General features: G+C 48.6%; 1 protein-coding gene and 2 non-coding genes across 6 annotated transcripts in view; 2 read left to right on the top strand and 1 right to left on the bottom strand.

Moving 5' to 3' along the window:
- The first annotated feature begins 225 nt into the window (after positions 1-225).
- On the top strand, positions 226-352 carry LOC138268901 (small Cajal body-specific RNA 4). Its single transcript, XR_011200192.1, has one exon. It is a non-coding gene; the product is annotated as a small Cajal body-specific RNA 4 (non-coding RNA).
- A 2,455-nt stretch (positions 353-2,807) lies between these two features.
- On the top strand, positions 2,808-2,934 carry LOC138268903 (small Cajal body-specific RNA 4). The gene has a single exon (XR_011200194.1). It is a non-coding gene; the product is annotated as a small Cajal body-specific RNA 4 (non-coding RNA).
- A 9,416-nt stretch (positions 2,935-12,350) lies between these two features.
- WRAP53 (WD repeat containing antisense to TP53) overlaps positions 12,351-15,336 on the bottom strand; it is a 146,626-nt gene continuing 143,640 nt past the window's right edge. For all 4 annotated transcript variants that reach the window (XM_069218702.1, XM_069218700.1, XM_069218703.1 and 1 more), the window contains one exon: positions 12,351-14,531. In XM_069218702.1, the coding sequence (XP_069074803.1) occupies positions 14,513-14,531 (19 nt within the window). In that variant the 3' untranslated portion in view covers positions 12,351-14,512. The remainder of the gene's footprint in view (positions 14,532-15,336) is intronic.

Here is a 15,336-nt window from a genome sequence, read left to right on the forward strand (position 1 = left end):
GGTAACTGTGAGGTAAATTGATATGATATTCAGTAAGTTTTCTGAGATAGCGTTCGGAAAATTAATAAACTATCTCCATATGTTATTTTGTGTATTTTTATCCTTATGAGGACAGTTGGCTTTCATGTTTCCGAATCCTCCTGAGTAAAATCATTCGGAATTATAAATTTGTATTGTCAGATTCTGTACCAAATCCTCCGTAAAGCTGCAGCCAATGTTTTTGTTAATGGGGGATTAAGAAGGTTGGGCCTATGAAGTAAGGCTCTGCTGATACTATCCTCCTAGAGTAAAGGGAAGTAAAGAACTGTCAGTTTCAAGAAGAGCTAGTGACGTATTACTACTTCCTACATTTGCCCTGTTCTCATTTGCTCCAACTTGCACCAAAACGCATATTTTTCATTAAATCTGTAACGTGGAAGAACAATCAGTAACCTGGCAAGCCTAAATTTAACTGTGGAGAAAGATAGTTACAGGCAGTACTTGGTGATGAAAGGTCAAGGGGTGAAGATGGTGCTTTGTGTGGTGGTTTATTTCTTGGACTTTTTTGTTTTCCCTCTGCCCCTCCACACACATTTCTATGTCCTTGAAGGGCTAAACTTCTGTGTAAAATTCAGGAGTACTAGGCTTCCAGTAGGCTGTGGGTGTACCAGAAAATATTAATTTTGCTTCTTGAAATCATGGGTATCGCTTTTTCAGTAACATTTTTGTTTTTGCTGACAGGAGCGTGATGTCTTTGTCGATTCCACCTCTTATGGGCATAAAAACCGAACTCCCAGAGAGAAATGGTTCCAGGGCCTCATGTGGACGTCACGGTGAGCATAATTCCTACAGAATACGGCCTTTGAATGTTGAACTGTGAGCCGGTCTGCATCATAGTTTTCTTTTGTGGAGCTAGCTCTCTTGCATTGCATATTGTGTATTCAGCTCCTAAGATAAGAATAATGTTCAACACTAAGCCTGTTTAAGAGTCTGAGTAATCTAGTCCAGTGCAGTTCTGTGCTTTCGCTCTGTGCATCTTCCCATGTTGCAGGTCAACAAATCTTTGAAAGGGTTGAGAGGCCAGCATGGTTCTAAGTAAATTTATATATGGCTACAGGAGGCTGTCACATGCCAGGTATGGATACCACAGAGCCAGGCCACATTATACAAATATTTCCAATTAGAGGAGCAAGGCTCATTTGACACTTTATCGGGTATCCTAGCTTGTGAACTTCCAGACCAAGCCAGAAGTCTGGCGGTTTTATGGCTTTTTTTTTGGCGGTCATGTGTATTTCGGCGTTTTTTTGGCGGTCTTTTGACGGATTTTGGCGTCTTTGTGGGGTCTTTTGGGGGCCATATGTCTTTTGGCGGTCTTCTGGCGGCCATGTTGCTCTCTTTTGGCGGTTTTTGGGCGCTGTTTTGGCGGCCATGTGGCGCTCTTTTGGCGGCCTTCCGGCGGCCATGTGGCGGTCTTTCGGCGCTCTTCTGGCGGTCTTTCGGCGCTCTTCTGGCGGTCTTTCGGCGCTCTTCTGGCGGTCTTTCGGCGCTCTTCTGGCGGTCTTTCGGCGCTCTTCTGGCGGTCTTTCGGCGCTCTTCTGGCGGTCTTTCGGCGCTCTTCTGGCGGTCTTTCGGCGCTCTTCTGGCGGTCTTTCGGCGGCCATTTGGCGGTCTTTCGGCGGCCATTTGGCTGTCTTTCGGCGGCCATTTGGCTGTCTTTTTGGGTTGGGGGGCATAGATGGGAGACTAGTCTTCACCAGTGTGCGCATATGCGAGTTAGCATTCAGGTGTAGAACAGTAGCATGATCCAAAGACAAAATTAGCCCTGCTCTGTTACCTTTAAGTTAAAGATCCTTACACTCTCTGGAGCCAAACTATTTCATAACAGACAGCGTCCTGTCAGAAATTGGTTGGAAAGGACTCTGTCTTGCACCTTAACTTTTTGCAAGGATTAATTCAGTGCAGCCTAAATATTGTACTGTCTCATGAGGATTTCTGATTTGATCAAGCCAACTTTCTTGATCCTCAACGCGCCCCGTCTGCCCCCACGGTCCAAAATAACTAAAAGGGACAACTGAATAAATGGTTTGTCAATCTGTTCTAGGTCGTTCATCTCAGCAGCTCTATCCAGTGTTAAGGTTAATTTCTCTTCCTGCCGTCTTCTGGCGCTGCTGTGGCACAATCTAGTTACTGTTTTTCACCTAATAGTAAAATTCTCAGTTTGTAATACTCTGTGCTCAGTTCCCGAATTCTATGATCTTCATGGGTGCAGTTTAAAAACTGATGCACGTAATGGGGATTAATCCATGGCTACATAGGCATTTACAAGGTTTAACATATTTAGGGTTTTTACTTAATTTGTACCCGGAAGCACGTCTTTGATTTGTTCCATATGACAAGCTTTGATGCACCAGAGTTGGGAGCGGGACACACTTCCAGGCACATGGACGATCAGTTCATAGTGCATTATGTAAAGAACCCTGCGACTTGTAACTTGCTGAATGGTTAGATGCTGCGCTGAGTCATAGTCACTACTAATGGGAACAAATGATCAAGCATATTAACATTGGGATATCTGATCTACTAATTGGCAGGTGTGATCAATGGTAACTGTGAGGTAAATGGATATGATATTCAGTATGTTTTCTGAGATAGCGTTCGGAAATTAATAAACTATTTCAATATCTTATTTTGTGTATTTTTATCCTTATGAGGACAGTTGGCTTTCATGTTTCTGAATCCTCCTGAGTAAAATCATTTGGAATTACAAATTTGTATTTTGTCAGATTCTGTACCAAATCCTCCCTAAAGCTGCAGCCAATGTTTTTGTTAATGGGGGATTAAGAAGGTTGGGCCTATGAAGTAAGGCTCTGCTGATACTATCCTCCTAGAGTAAAGGGAAGTAAAGAACTGTCAGTTTCAAGAAGAGCTAGTGACGTGTTACTACTTCCTACATTTGCCCTGTTCTCATTTGCTCATTGTTTTTGCGTTCTAGTGGCAGTATGCATCATGGCTGTGTTGGCTTTGAACAGTGGGAGAATTCTTTCAGTGTGATCACTGGGGCGAGGGATAGTAATCTAGCTTCCGACAGTGTTCTACATTTCCTGTGGGCACCGCTGGAGTGACGTCTAGTATGGACGATGTTACAGCACCCAAGCCAATATGTCTTATTGTATCCTTTCTGTGGGTACATCAGGTGAAAGAAGTCCATCTGTTACGTAAGTCTTTTTTTGCAGCTTGCTAATAGGACCAATATTACCAAAACTGTAAATGTCACATGCCAGGTGTGGATACCACAGAGCCAGGCCACATTATACTAATATTTCCAATTAGAGGAGCAAGACTCATTTGACGCTTCATCGGGTATCCTAGCTTGTGAACTTCCAGACCAGGTCTGAAGCCTTTTGGCAGTTTTTTGGAGTGTTTTGGCGGTCATTTGGCACCATTTGGCTGTTTTTTGGCTGTCTGTAAGGAAATGCCTCCTCCACGACTAACTTTTTGCTGATGCTAAGTTATGATTTGAAACTGTACTGGGACCCTGCTAACCAGGCCCCAGGACCAGTGTTCTTTCCCCAAACTGTACCTTTGTCTTCACAATTGGCACAACACTGGCACTCAGGTAAGTCCCTTGTAACTGGTACCCCTGGTACCAAGGGCCCTGATGCCAGGGAAGGTCCCTAAGGGCTGCAGCATGCCTTATGCCACCCTAGAGACCTCTCACTCAGCACATGCACACTGCTTCACAGCTTGTATGTGCTGGTGGGGAGAAAATGACTAAGTCGACATGGTACTCCCCTCAGGGTGCCCTGCCAACCTCACACTGCCTGTGGCATAGGTAAGTTACCCCTCTAGTAGGACTTACAGCCCTAAGGCAGGGTGCACTATACCACAGGTGAGGGCATATGTGCATGAGCACTATGCCCCTACAGTGCAGGGTAGCCATAAGAGTATATGGTCTGGGAGTTTGTCAAACACAAACTCCACAGTTCCATAATGGCTATACTGAAAACTGTGAAGTTTGGTATTAAACTTCTCAGCACAATAAATGCACACTGATGCCAGTGTACAATCTATTGTAAAATACACCCAGAGGGTATCTTAGAGATGCCCCCTGAATACATGCCCGACTTCTAGTGTAGGCTGACCAGTTCCTGCCAGCCTGCCACACACCAGACATGTTGCTGGCCACATGGGGAAAGTGCCTTTGTCACTATGTGGCCAGGAACAAAGCCTGTACTGGGTGGAGGTGCTTCTCAGCTCCCCCTGCAGGAGCTGTAACACCTGGCGGTGAGCCTCAAAGGCGCACCCCTTTTGTTACAGCGCCCCAGGGCATCCCAGCTAGTGAAGATGCCTGCCCCTCCGGCCACTGCCCCCACTTTTGGCGGCAAGGCTGGAGAAGATAATGAGAAAAACAAGGAGTCATCAACCACCAGTCAGGACAGCCCCTAAGGTGTCCTGAGCTGAGGCTGATCCCTGCCTTTAGAAATCCTCCATCTTGAGTTAGGAGGATTCTCCCAATAGGATTAGGGATGTGCCCCCCTCCCCACAGGTAGGAGGCACAAAGAGGGTGTAGCCACCCTCAAGGACAGTAGGCATTGGCTGCTGCCCTCCCAGACCTAAACACACCCCTAAATTCAGTATTTAGGGGCTACCCAGATCCAGGAAATCAGATTCCTGCAACCTGAAGACAGAAGGACTGCTGACCTACAAGCCTGCAGAGAAGGAGGAAGACAACTGCTTTGGCCCGAGCCCTACCGGCCTGTCTCCAACTTCGAAAACCTGCTCCAGCGACGCATCCAACAGGGACCAGCGACCTTGAAGCCTCAGAGGACTGCCCTGCATCTAAAGGACCAAGAAGCTCCAGAGAACAGCAGCCCTGTTCAAGAAACTGCAACAAAGAAGCAACTTTAAAGACCCCACGTTTCCCGCCGGAAGCGTGAGACTTTCTACTCTGCACCCGACGCCCCCGGCTCGACCTGTTGAAAAAACTAACACTACAGGGAGTACACCTTGGTGTCTGCGAGCCCGTGAGTAGCCAGAGTTGACCCCCCTGAACCCCCACAGCGGCGCCTGCAGAGGAAATCCAGAGGCTCCCCCTGACGCGACTGCCTGTGTCAAGGGACCTAACGCCTGGAACCAACACTGCACCCGCAGCCCCCAGGACCTGAAGGAATCGAGCTCCAGTGCAGGAGCGACCCCCAGGCGACCCTCTGTCTAGTGTCCACTTTTAAAATAGCTTATTGCCATTTCTACAAAGACGGTACATGCTATTGTGATTATTCAAAGTTCCTAGAGTATCTAAGTGGAATACCTTTTATTTTTCTATATAAAAACCTATTGGCCTGGAGTAAGTCTTTCAGTGTGTGTTCCTCATTTATTGCCTTAATGCTTAACACTACCCTCTGATAAGCCTACTGCTGGACCACACTACCACAAAATAGAGCATTGGAATTCTCTTTTTGCCACTATCTTACCTCTAAGGGGAATCCTTGGACTCTGTGCACACTATTTCTTACTTTGAAATAGTATATACAGAGCCACTTCCTACATTGGTGGATCAGCGGTGGGGTCTAAGACTTTGCATTTGCTGGACTACTCAGCCAATACCTGATCACATGACTTAATTCCAAAAATTGTCATTAGAAACTGATGTTTGCAATTGGAACTATTTTTCTAAATTTTTTAAAAGTCCTGCTAGGGCCTTGTGTAAGTCCCTGTTAGCATTTCTTTTAGAGTTTAATGTTTTGTAAAAGTTTGGATTAAGTTCTAGAAATAGTTTTAGATTCTTAAAAAGTAATCCCAACTTTTAGAGAAAGAGAGGGTCATTCTGGCCGCCAGGGCCACCGACCACGGGAGCACCGCCAACAGGCTGGCGGTGCTCCAATGAGCATTCTGACCGCGGCGGTTCAGCCGCGGTCAGAAGCGGAAAGTCAGCGGTCTCCCGCTGACTTTCCGCTGCTCATTGGAATCCTCCATGGCTGCGGAGCGCGCTCCGCAGCCATGAGGATTCTGACCCCCCCTACCGCCATCCAGTTCATGGCGGGAAAGCCGCCGTGAACAGGATGGCGGTAGGGGGGGTCGCGGGGCCCCTGGGGGCCCCTGCCGTGCCCATGCCAATGGCATGGGCACGGCAGGGGCCCCCGTAAGAGGGCCCCAAAATGTATTTCACTGTCTGCCTTGCAGACAGTGAAATACGCGACGGGTGCAGTAGCACCCGTCGCACCTTCCCACTCCGCCGGCTCGATTACGAGCCGGCATCCTCGTGGGAAGGTCGTTTTCCCCTGGGCTGGCGGGCGGTTTAACTGGAACCGCCCGCCAGCCCAGGGGAAAACTCGTAATACCCGCCGCGGTCTTTTGACCGCGGCGCGGTAATTTGGAGGGCGGGATCCTGGCGGGCGGCCTCCGCCGCCCGCCAGGGTCATAATGAGGCCCATAATGTCTAGCACAGATGAGATGGTGGTGGAACTGAACCTCACCCGTTACCTGCATCCAAAGATGTCAGAGTTAAGGTCTCTCTGTAAGCTAAAAAAGATAAAAACTGGGTCCAACTCTACCAAAGTACAGCTCCAGGAGCTTTTGGCAGAGTTCAGAAGGGACCACCCCTCTGAGGATAATCCTTCAGATGGGGAAATTAGTGTACAGGAGGATGACTTCCCCCCTCCTGTCCTAAATAGGGAGAACAGGGTCCCTCAAACCATGACTCCTCAAATCCTAGTCAGAAAGACTGGTTCTTCCATAGGGGATTCCAGTAGCTCTGAAAACATTGAGGGCAGCCTCAATGAAGATGACCTCCTGTTAGCCAGGATGGCCAACAGATTGGCTTTGGAGAAGCAGCTCCTAGCCATAGAAAGGGAAAGAAAAGAGATGGGTTTAGTTCCCATCAATGGTGGCGGCAACTTAAATAGGGTCAGAGAGAATAATGAAATGCTAAAAATCCCCAAAGGGATTGTAACAAAATATGAAGATGGTGATGACATCACCAAGTGGTTCACAGCTTTTGAGAGGGCTTGTGCAACCAGAAAAGTAAACAGATCTCACTGGGGGGGCTCTCCTTTGGGAAATGTTCACTGGAAAGTGTAGGGAGAGACTCCTCACACTCTCTGGTAAAGATGCAGAATCCTATGACCTCATGAAGGCTACCCTGATTGAGGGCTTTGGATTCTCCACTGAGCAGTACAGGATTAGGTTCAGGGGGGCTCAAAAATCCTCGAGCCAGACCTGGGTTAATTTTGTAGACTACTCGGTGAAAACACTGGATGGTTGGGTAACTGGAAATGAAGTGCATGACTATGTTGGGCTTTATAATTTGTTTATGAAAGAACACATTTTAAGTAACTGCTTCAATGAAAAGTTGCATCAATATCTGTTAGACCTAGGTCCAATTTCTCCCCAAGAATTGGGAAAGAAGGCAGACCACTGGGTCAAGACTAGGGTAACCAAAACTTCCACTGGGGGTGACCAAAAGAAAGGGGTTACAAAGCCTCACCAGGAGAAAGTGGGTGACACTACAAACAGAGTCCTCTGTAGGCCCCCAAAAACCAGACCAGGTGGGTAGGCCCCAAGACAAAACCCAAAACAAAGGTGGGTACCAGGGTAAGAACTGGGATGCCACTAAGGCATGGTGCCAAAACTGTAGACAGACAGGGCACCACACCAAGGACACTTCTTGTCCCAAAAGCAAACCCCATAGCAAAGTCCCAGAGGTAACCAGTATAGCCATTGGGGATGACTCCCCAGATGAGGAGGTCTTCATAGCCTTCAACTGGAAAAAGGGCCCAACAGGTGAGTTGGAGATTCCAGAGAGAAGTAGACACTTCCACCACCTACTGGTGAATGGAATCCCAGCCACTGCCCTGAGAGACACTTGTGCCAGTCACACTATTATGCATGACAGGCTGATGTTCTCAAACCAGTACATCCCAGGTGAGACTGCCAGAGTAAGAGTTAGCCCAGACAGGGTCAGTGATAGGCCTGTGGCTTTTGTGCCTATAGAAGTGGTTGGGACTTTTAGCTAGAGAAGGGTGGTAGTCAGAACAGACCTCCCCCTTTATTGTCTTCTTGGAAATGACTACCCAGAGGTTACTCAGAGGCTAAGAGGGGAACTGGTCCAGTACCAGCCCACTCCCAAGGATTCTGGAGGTGCTACCTCTTCGGTAACTGCAAGTAGGCCGAAGAAGAAAAAGAAAAGAAAACAGAGTAGGAAAGGGGGGTAACCTTTAGCCAAGGTTCCAGCAAGCCAAGGAGATTCTGCTCCAGTAAGGGAGAGCTCCAAAAGTGGCACTGGTAAAGTCCAACCTGACCCACAAGAAGTCCTGACTAGTCAGGCAACTGGTAAACCTGAGTGGGTGGCTCCTCAGTAAGTTAACAGAAGAAAGAGTGGAAGAAGGGTGTTTACTACAAGATGTAGTAATCCCCCACTCCAACACAGCAAACAGGCACCCTGAACCCAAAGAAGCCTGTAACTTAGCTTCTTCCCTTGTAGGTGAAGAGCTAAAGGTGTGGTTCTGGGCACTGACAGCTGTCAGTGGCCCCTGCTGGGTGTTAGCCTTTATGGCTGCACTATCCTTGGCATGGTGGTCTGACCCCATGCCAAATAGCAAGTTAGGCCCCCTGACCCTGTTGGTCATGGTGGGGTTACTCCGGCTATGGGTAACCTCTTTGGGTAAGCTAGGGGTGACCCTGGCTAAGATGAGATTAGCAGAGGTGTATACCTCTAAACCCAAAATAGAGAAAATGGGTGAAGATATTAAAAAGTCAGACAAGAGGCAATTCAGACTAGGTCCTATCACTGTGGAAGTGGGTAGTTCCCCAGAGGGAATGACCTGAATAGGAGGATGTAAGGCAGAGTAGGCCCTGCAACAAACCAGACTATTTTCCCTACTCTTCCTCGCCTGACAGACTAGGAAGACTCTCCCAGCTTTGGCTGAGTCTCCTGGCCTGTGGGCAGGGGGGCGGCTTTGTGTAAGGAAATGGCTCCCTGTTGCAGTTACCCCCCACTTTTTTCCTGATACTGACTTGACTGGGAAGTGTGCTGGGACCCTTCTAAACAGGCCCCAGCACCAGTGTTCTTTCACCTAAAATGTACCATTGTTTCCATAATTGGCACGCCCCTGGCACACAGATAAGTCCCTTGTAAAAGGTACCAGTGGTACCAAGAGCCCTGTGACCAGGGAAGGTCCCTAAAGGCTGCAGCATATGTTGTGCCACCCTAAGGGACCCCTCACCTAACACATGCACCCTGCCATTGTAGATGGTGTGTGTTGGTGGGGAGAAAAAGGCAAAGTCGACATGGCATCCCCCTCAGGATGCCATGTCCACAAAATACTGCCTGTGGCATAGGTAAGTCACCCCTATAGCAGGCCTTACAGCCCTAAGGCAGGGTGCACTATACCACAGGTGAGGGCATAGCTGCATGAGCATTATGCCCCTACAGTGTCTGTCTATTCTTAGAGATTGTAAGTACAGTGTGGCCATATTAAGTATATGGTCTGGGAGTTTGGCAAAAACGAACTCCACAGCTCCATAATGGCTACACGGAATACTGGGATGTTTGGTATCGAACTTCTCAGAATAATAAACCCACACTGATACCAGCGTTGGATTTATTAAAAAATGCACACAGAGGGCATCTTAGAGATGCCCCTTGTATTTTACCCAATCTTTCAGTGCAGGACTGACTGGTCTGTGCCAGCCTGCTGCTGAGAGACGAGTTTCTTACTCCCTGGGGTGAGAGCCTTTGTGCTCTCTGAGGACAGAAACAAAGCCTGCACTGGGTGGAGATGCTTAACACCTCCCCCCTGCAGGAACTGTAACACCTAGCAGTGAGCCGCAAAGGCTCAGGCTTCGTGTTACAATGCCCCTTGGCACTCCAGCTAGTGGAGATGCCCTCCCCCTGGACACAGCCCCCAATTTTGGCAGCAAGTCCAGGGGAGATAATGAGAAAAACAAGGAGGAGTCACCCACCAGTCAGGACAGCCCCTAAGATGTCCTGAGCTGAGGTGACCCCTGCCTTTAGAAATCCTCCATCTTGATTCTGGAGGATTCCCTGTAAGGAAATGCCTCCTTGGCATGGTTACCCCCTGACTTTTTGCCTTTGCTGATGCCAAGTTATGATTTGAAAGTGTGCTGGGACCCTGCTAACCAAGCCCCAGCACCAGTGTTCTTTCCCTAAACTGTACCTTTGTCTCCACAATTGGCACAACCCTGGCACCCAGTTAAGTCCCTTGCTGACCACATGGGGAGAGAGTGCCTTTGTCACTCTGTGGCCAGGAACAAAGCCTGTACTGGGTGGAGGTGCTTCTCACCTCCCCTGCAGGAACTGTAACACCTGGCGATGAGCCTCAAAGGCTCACCCCCTTTGTTACAGCGCCACAGGGCATCCCAGCTAAAAGAGATGCTCGCCCCTCTGGCCACTGCCCCCACTTTTGGCAGCAAGGCTGGAGGAGATAATGAGGAAAACAAGGAGGAGTCCAACCCCCAGTCAGGACAGCCCCTAAGGTTCCCTGAGCTCAGGTGACCCCTGCCTTTAGAAATCCTCCATCTTGAGTTTGGAGGATTCCCCCAATAGGAATAGGGATGTGCCCCCCTTCCCTCAGGGAGGAGGCACAACGAGGGTATAGCCACCCTCCAGGACAGTAGCCATTGGCTACTGCCCCCAGACCTAAACACACCCCTAAATTTAGTATTTAGGGACGACCCTGAGCCCAGGAAATCAGATTCCTGCAACCTACAACAAGAAGTAGGACTGCTGACCTGTAAGCCCCGCGGAGACGACAACTGACTTTGCCCCAGCCCTACGGGCCTGTCTCCAGACTCTAAGAACCTGCACTGCAATGCATCCAACAGGGACCAGCGACCTCTGAGGACTCAGAGGACTGCCCTGAACCCGAAGGACCAAGAAACTCCTGAGAACAGCGGCACTGGTCAAAAACTGCAATAACTTTGCAACAAAGAAACAACTTTTAAAAAACTCTCTCTTCCTGCCGGAAGCGTGAAACTTCACACTCTGCACCCAATGCCCCCGGCTCGAGTTCAGGTGAACCAACCCCGCAGAGAAGACTCCCAGGCGACTACAATGACGTGGGTACCCTGAGTCGACCCCCCTGCACCTCCACAGTGACACCTGCAGAGAGGATCCAGAGGCTCCCCCTGACCGCGACTGCCAGTTAACAAGGAACCTGACGCCTGGACCAAGCACTGAACCACAGCCCCCAGGACAGAGAGGAACCACCTTCCAGTGCAGGAGCGACCATCAGGCAGCCCTCTTCCTAGCCCAGTCGGTGGCTGGCCTGAGAAGCCCCCCTGTGCCTTGCCTGCATCGCCTAAGTGACCCCTGGGTCCCTCTATTGCTTTCAATAGCAAAACCCGATGCCTACTTTGTCCACTGCACCCGGCCGCCCCTGTGCCACGGAGGGAGTGTTTTGTGGGCTTGTGTGTGTGTCCCCCCCAGTGCGCTACAAAACCCCGCTGGTCTGCTCCCCGAGGACGCAGGTACTTACCTGCTAGCAGACTGGAACCGGAGCACCCCTGTTCTTCATAGGCGCCTATGTGTTTTGGGCCATCCTTTGACCTCTGCACCTGACTGGCCCTGTGTTGCTGGTGCTGTGGCTTTGGGGTTGCCTTGAACCTCCAATGGTGGGTTGCCTATGCCCAGGAGACTGACTGTGTAAGTGCTTTGCTTACCTGAGAAACCTAACCAAACTTACCTCCCCCAGGAACTGTTGATTTTTGCAGTGTCCCCTTTTAAAATAGCGTATTGCCATTTTAATCTAAACTGTGTGTACTAATGTTTGAAATCAAAGTTCCATACTTACCTGTGTAAAGTACCTTGCATTTTATGTACTTACCTCAAATCTTGAATCGTGTGGTTCTAAAATACATTAAGAAAATATATTTTTCTATATAAAACCTATTGGCCTGGAGTTAAGTCTTTGAATGTGTGTTCGTCATTTATTGCCTGTGTGTGTACAACAAATGCTTAACACCACCCTCTGATAAGCCTACTGCTCAACCACACTACCACAAAATAGAGCATTAGAATTAACTACTTTTGCCACTATCAACCTCTAAGGGGAACCCTTGGACTCTGTGCACACTACCTCTCACTTTGAGATAGTATGTACAGTGCCAACTTCCTACATATAGTTTAATAGATTGTGCTATTGCTCTACCTATAACACAAATAATGGCCAGTTGCAAGGGTCACATGACAAGTGGCTTGTCTCTTTGTACACTCTCAACATCATTGTGAGGGGTGGGTGGTTAATTATATTTTCTAAGTTTGTATGAATTAACTTTCACTTTTAATAAATGCAACTACATGCAGTTATACAATCTTCAGTACCAACGAGAAATAATTGTTAAAGAAACAAAAATTGAATTTGCCAGCCTTTATTATATTTTTACATGCCTTTTCCTGTGTAATTCACATACCAAATACTTTGACTGCTAAGTGTACATTTGTACCTTAGGGACCAAGCTCCATCCATCCATAGCAGTGTAAACAACAGGTGTTTGTTTTACCCACTCTCAGTATTCAGATTACTTATTGGAGGATAGATGGCTAGAGTCAACCCTGCTAGGATTCAAACTTGTGACTGGCTGAACATTTCTTTGATCCAGCAGAAGCCTTACTACATCTCCCACAACTCAAAGATAGTCTCAACACACAAACAACCCCCAGATCACACCCATATGGGACCAAACTAGGGCCATAGTTATCACTAGTGCAGTAGGTGCAGTAGTGCTGGTGCAAGAGAGTTTGGGGCCACTTCACCCTAGTTCTGCCTGTCTTTTACTACCCAACCAGATCATGAGGGGTCATTTGGCTTGCTTATATTAGAATCCATACCAGTGCTTAACTTGTTGAAGTGGTTTCAGGTAATGAGCATAAGCACATAGAGTGACCCTCGGCAGCAACTTGTGTAGCCTTGCATTCTTCTAGATTTACTAAGCCAGGCAGAGCCACACAAAGTGGCTCTGCCTGGAATAGTAAGTCTCATTTAATAGCTTGTGTTGCTCTGTGTGACGCAAGGGCAACACAAGCCCTTCGTAAATCTGGGACCAACTGTCATCAATGTGTGCCAGGATGCTTGTGTGATGTTGACGGTTAAAAAACCTAAACTTCATTTATAATTCACTGAGGAACATGTTTGCCCTCCTAGTGGCACTGCAAACAAACACAATACCTGATACAGCTAATACTATTCAAAAGGCTGAAATGTCAAAAAGACAAAATGTATCTTTTGCTGGTAATTACGTAATCAGAAATGTTCTGCCACATGCTGAGTTTTCCATTCCTTCTGACAGCTGTGCATAATTGGTATAAAAGGCAAGAAAATCAACATTCTGATGGCTCATGAGTAAAAGAAAGAATACAATTCTTCACAGTCCTAGTCAGAGAGCCCCCTCAAGGTGACGTTTTATTTATACAACTTCACAGAGCAGCTCTGCGCTGCTGCACAGCATCTGAGCTGTACTGTGTGATGTCACAGAGCTGCAATGTGACATCACAGTACTACTTTATCATGCCACATAACTGCTGAGTATTTTAGGACATCCTTCGGTATATGGAGAAAAAGTCAAATACTTAGTTAAGCTTGGGGAAGGGGAGCTGTTTGGCACTGCCACTGCACAATATGATCCATGCTACAAGTGCAAATGGTAGCGCTAGAAACAAATGAGAATGCCTCGTTGTAAGCAAACCACAAGTTCTCATAACAGCGGTTTGAAACAACTGGCTCAAACTGCTTTTGGACTTCCACAAGGAGGGGCACGAAAGGCCCGGTGCAATGTAGCACTCTAAAATGTCCACCCACAACACTGTCCAGGATTCTGAGTGGCAGTACTGACACTGGGCAGCCATCAGGTGGAAGTTGTGCAGGTGACAAGGCTTCTTTCCTCCTCCTTTGTCCTTGCTGGCCCTTGCATTAAGCGACACAAAGACCAGCCACATGGACCAGTCTCCTCAATCCGACTGGCTTTCCTTGAACCTGAGGTGGGGTGGCTTATCCCTAGATGTAGTCTTTGGATACAGCTTCCACGAAGTTGGGTGCTGACATCAGGATGGAAATAGTGCAGATGATGATGAAGATGGTAAAAGCCACCAGACACATGCGGTCAATGACTGTGGCGGCAAATTTCCACTCATTGCAGGCAGCCTCGTCTGCATCCTGGCTACGGAAACGATCTGCCAGGTACTGCACCTCCTCTAGGATCTTCTCAAGTTGGGGATCACCCGGCTCTGAACTGTGCCTGCTGGGCGGCACCCCATTGGAGTGCAGGGAAAGAGAAGCAGGGAAGTCAGGTTGCTTGTGCAAAAGGTCTGAGGTCTTGCCAGTGGTATGGTGCAGCTCTTCTAGGCCTCGGAATCCAATGTATAGTAGGTTTCCATTGGCACTGTTAGGACCACTGCCATGCCGGTCAGGAGTGGTGTGTTCGCTGTCAGAGCTGCAACTCAGAAGGCTTGGGGTACACTGGGGCCTTGGCTCAGCTTCCTCCCCAGGCTTCTTCATCCTCAGGAAGAAGGCACACCATTTCAGAACAAAGATCTGCACCTAGGGAAAGCAAAGACACAGAGGGGCATAAAGCAGAGTTTTTCACGAGACCCTATTCACCCTGTCAACACCAAAAGACTGAGAACAAGGGTTTAAGACTAGCGGACCTGAGGGAGAGCTACAGGACATGCAGAAATGGATGTTCTTAAACATCATGTTATACGTTAATGCTTTAGCCTCAGAGGACTACCCTGTATCTAAAAGGACCAAGAAGCTCCCGCGTACAGCAGCCCTGTTCACCAAGACTGCAACTTTGCAACAAAGAAGCAACTTTTAAAGACCATACGTTTCCCGCCGGAAGCGTGAGACTTTCCACTCTGCACCTGACGCCCCCGGCTCGACCTGCGGAAAACTAACTCTACAGGGAGGACTCACTACACCTGCAGCCCCAGGACCTGCAGGAACCAAACTCCAGTGCAGGAGCAGCCCCCAGGCGGCCCTCTTCCTAGCCCAGGTGGTGGCTACCCCGAGGAGCCCCCCCCCCTTGCCTGCCTGTATCGTTGAAGAGACCCCTGGGTCTCCTCATTGAATCCTATTGCGATCCCAATGCCTTTTTGCACTCTGCACCCGGCCGCCCTTGTGCCGCTGAGGGTGTACTTTTTGTGCCTGCTTGTGTCCCCCCCCGGTGCCTTACAAAACCCTCCTGGTCTGCCCTCTGAAGTCGCAGGTACTTACCTGCTGGCAGACTGGAACCGGGGCACCCCTTTTTCCATTGAAGCCTATGTGTTTTGGGCACCACTTTGACCTCTGCACCTGACCGGCCCTGAGCTGCTGGTGTGGTAACTTTGGGGTTGCCTTGAACCCC

This window comes from Pleurodeles waltl, chromosome 12 (assembly GCF_031143425.1).
Source record: "Pleurodeles waltl isolate 20211129_DDA chromosome 12, aPleWal1.hap1.20221129, whole genome shotgun sequence".
Taxonomy (NCBI): domain Eukaryota; kingdom Metazoa; phylum Chordata; class Amphibia; order Caudata; family Salamandridae; genus Pleurodeles; species Pleurodeles waltl.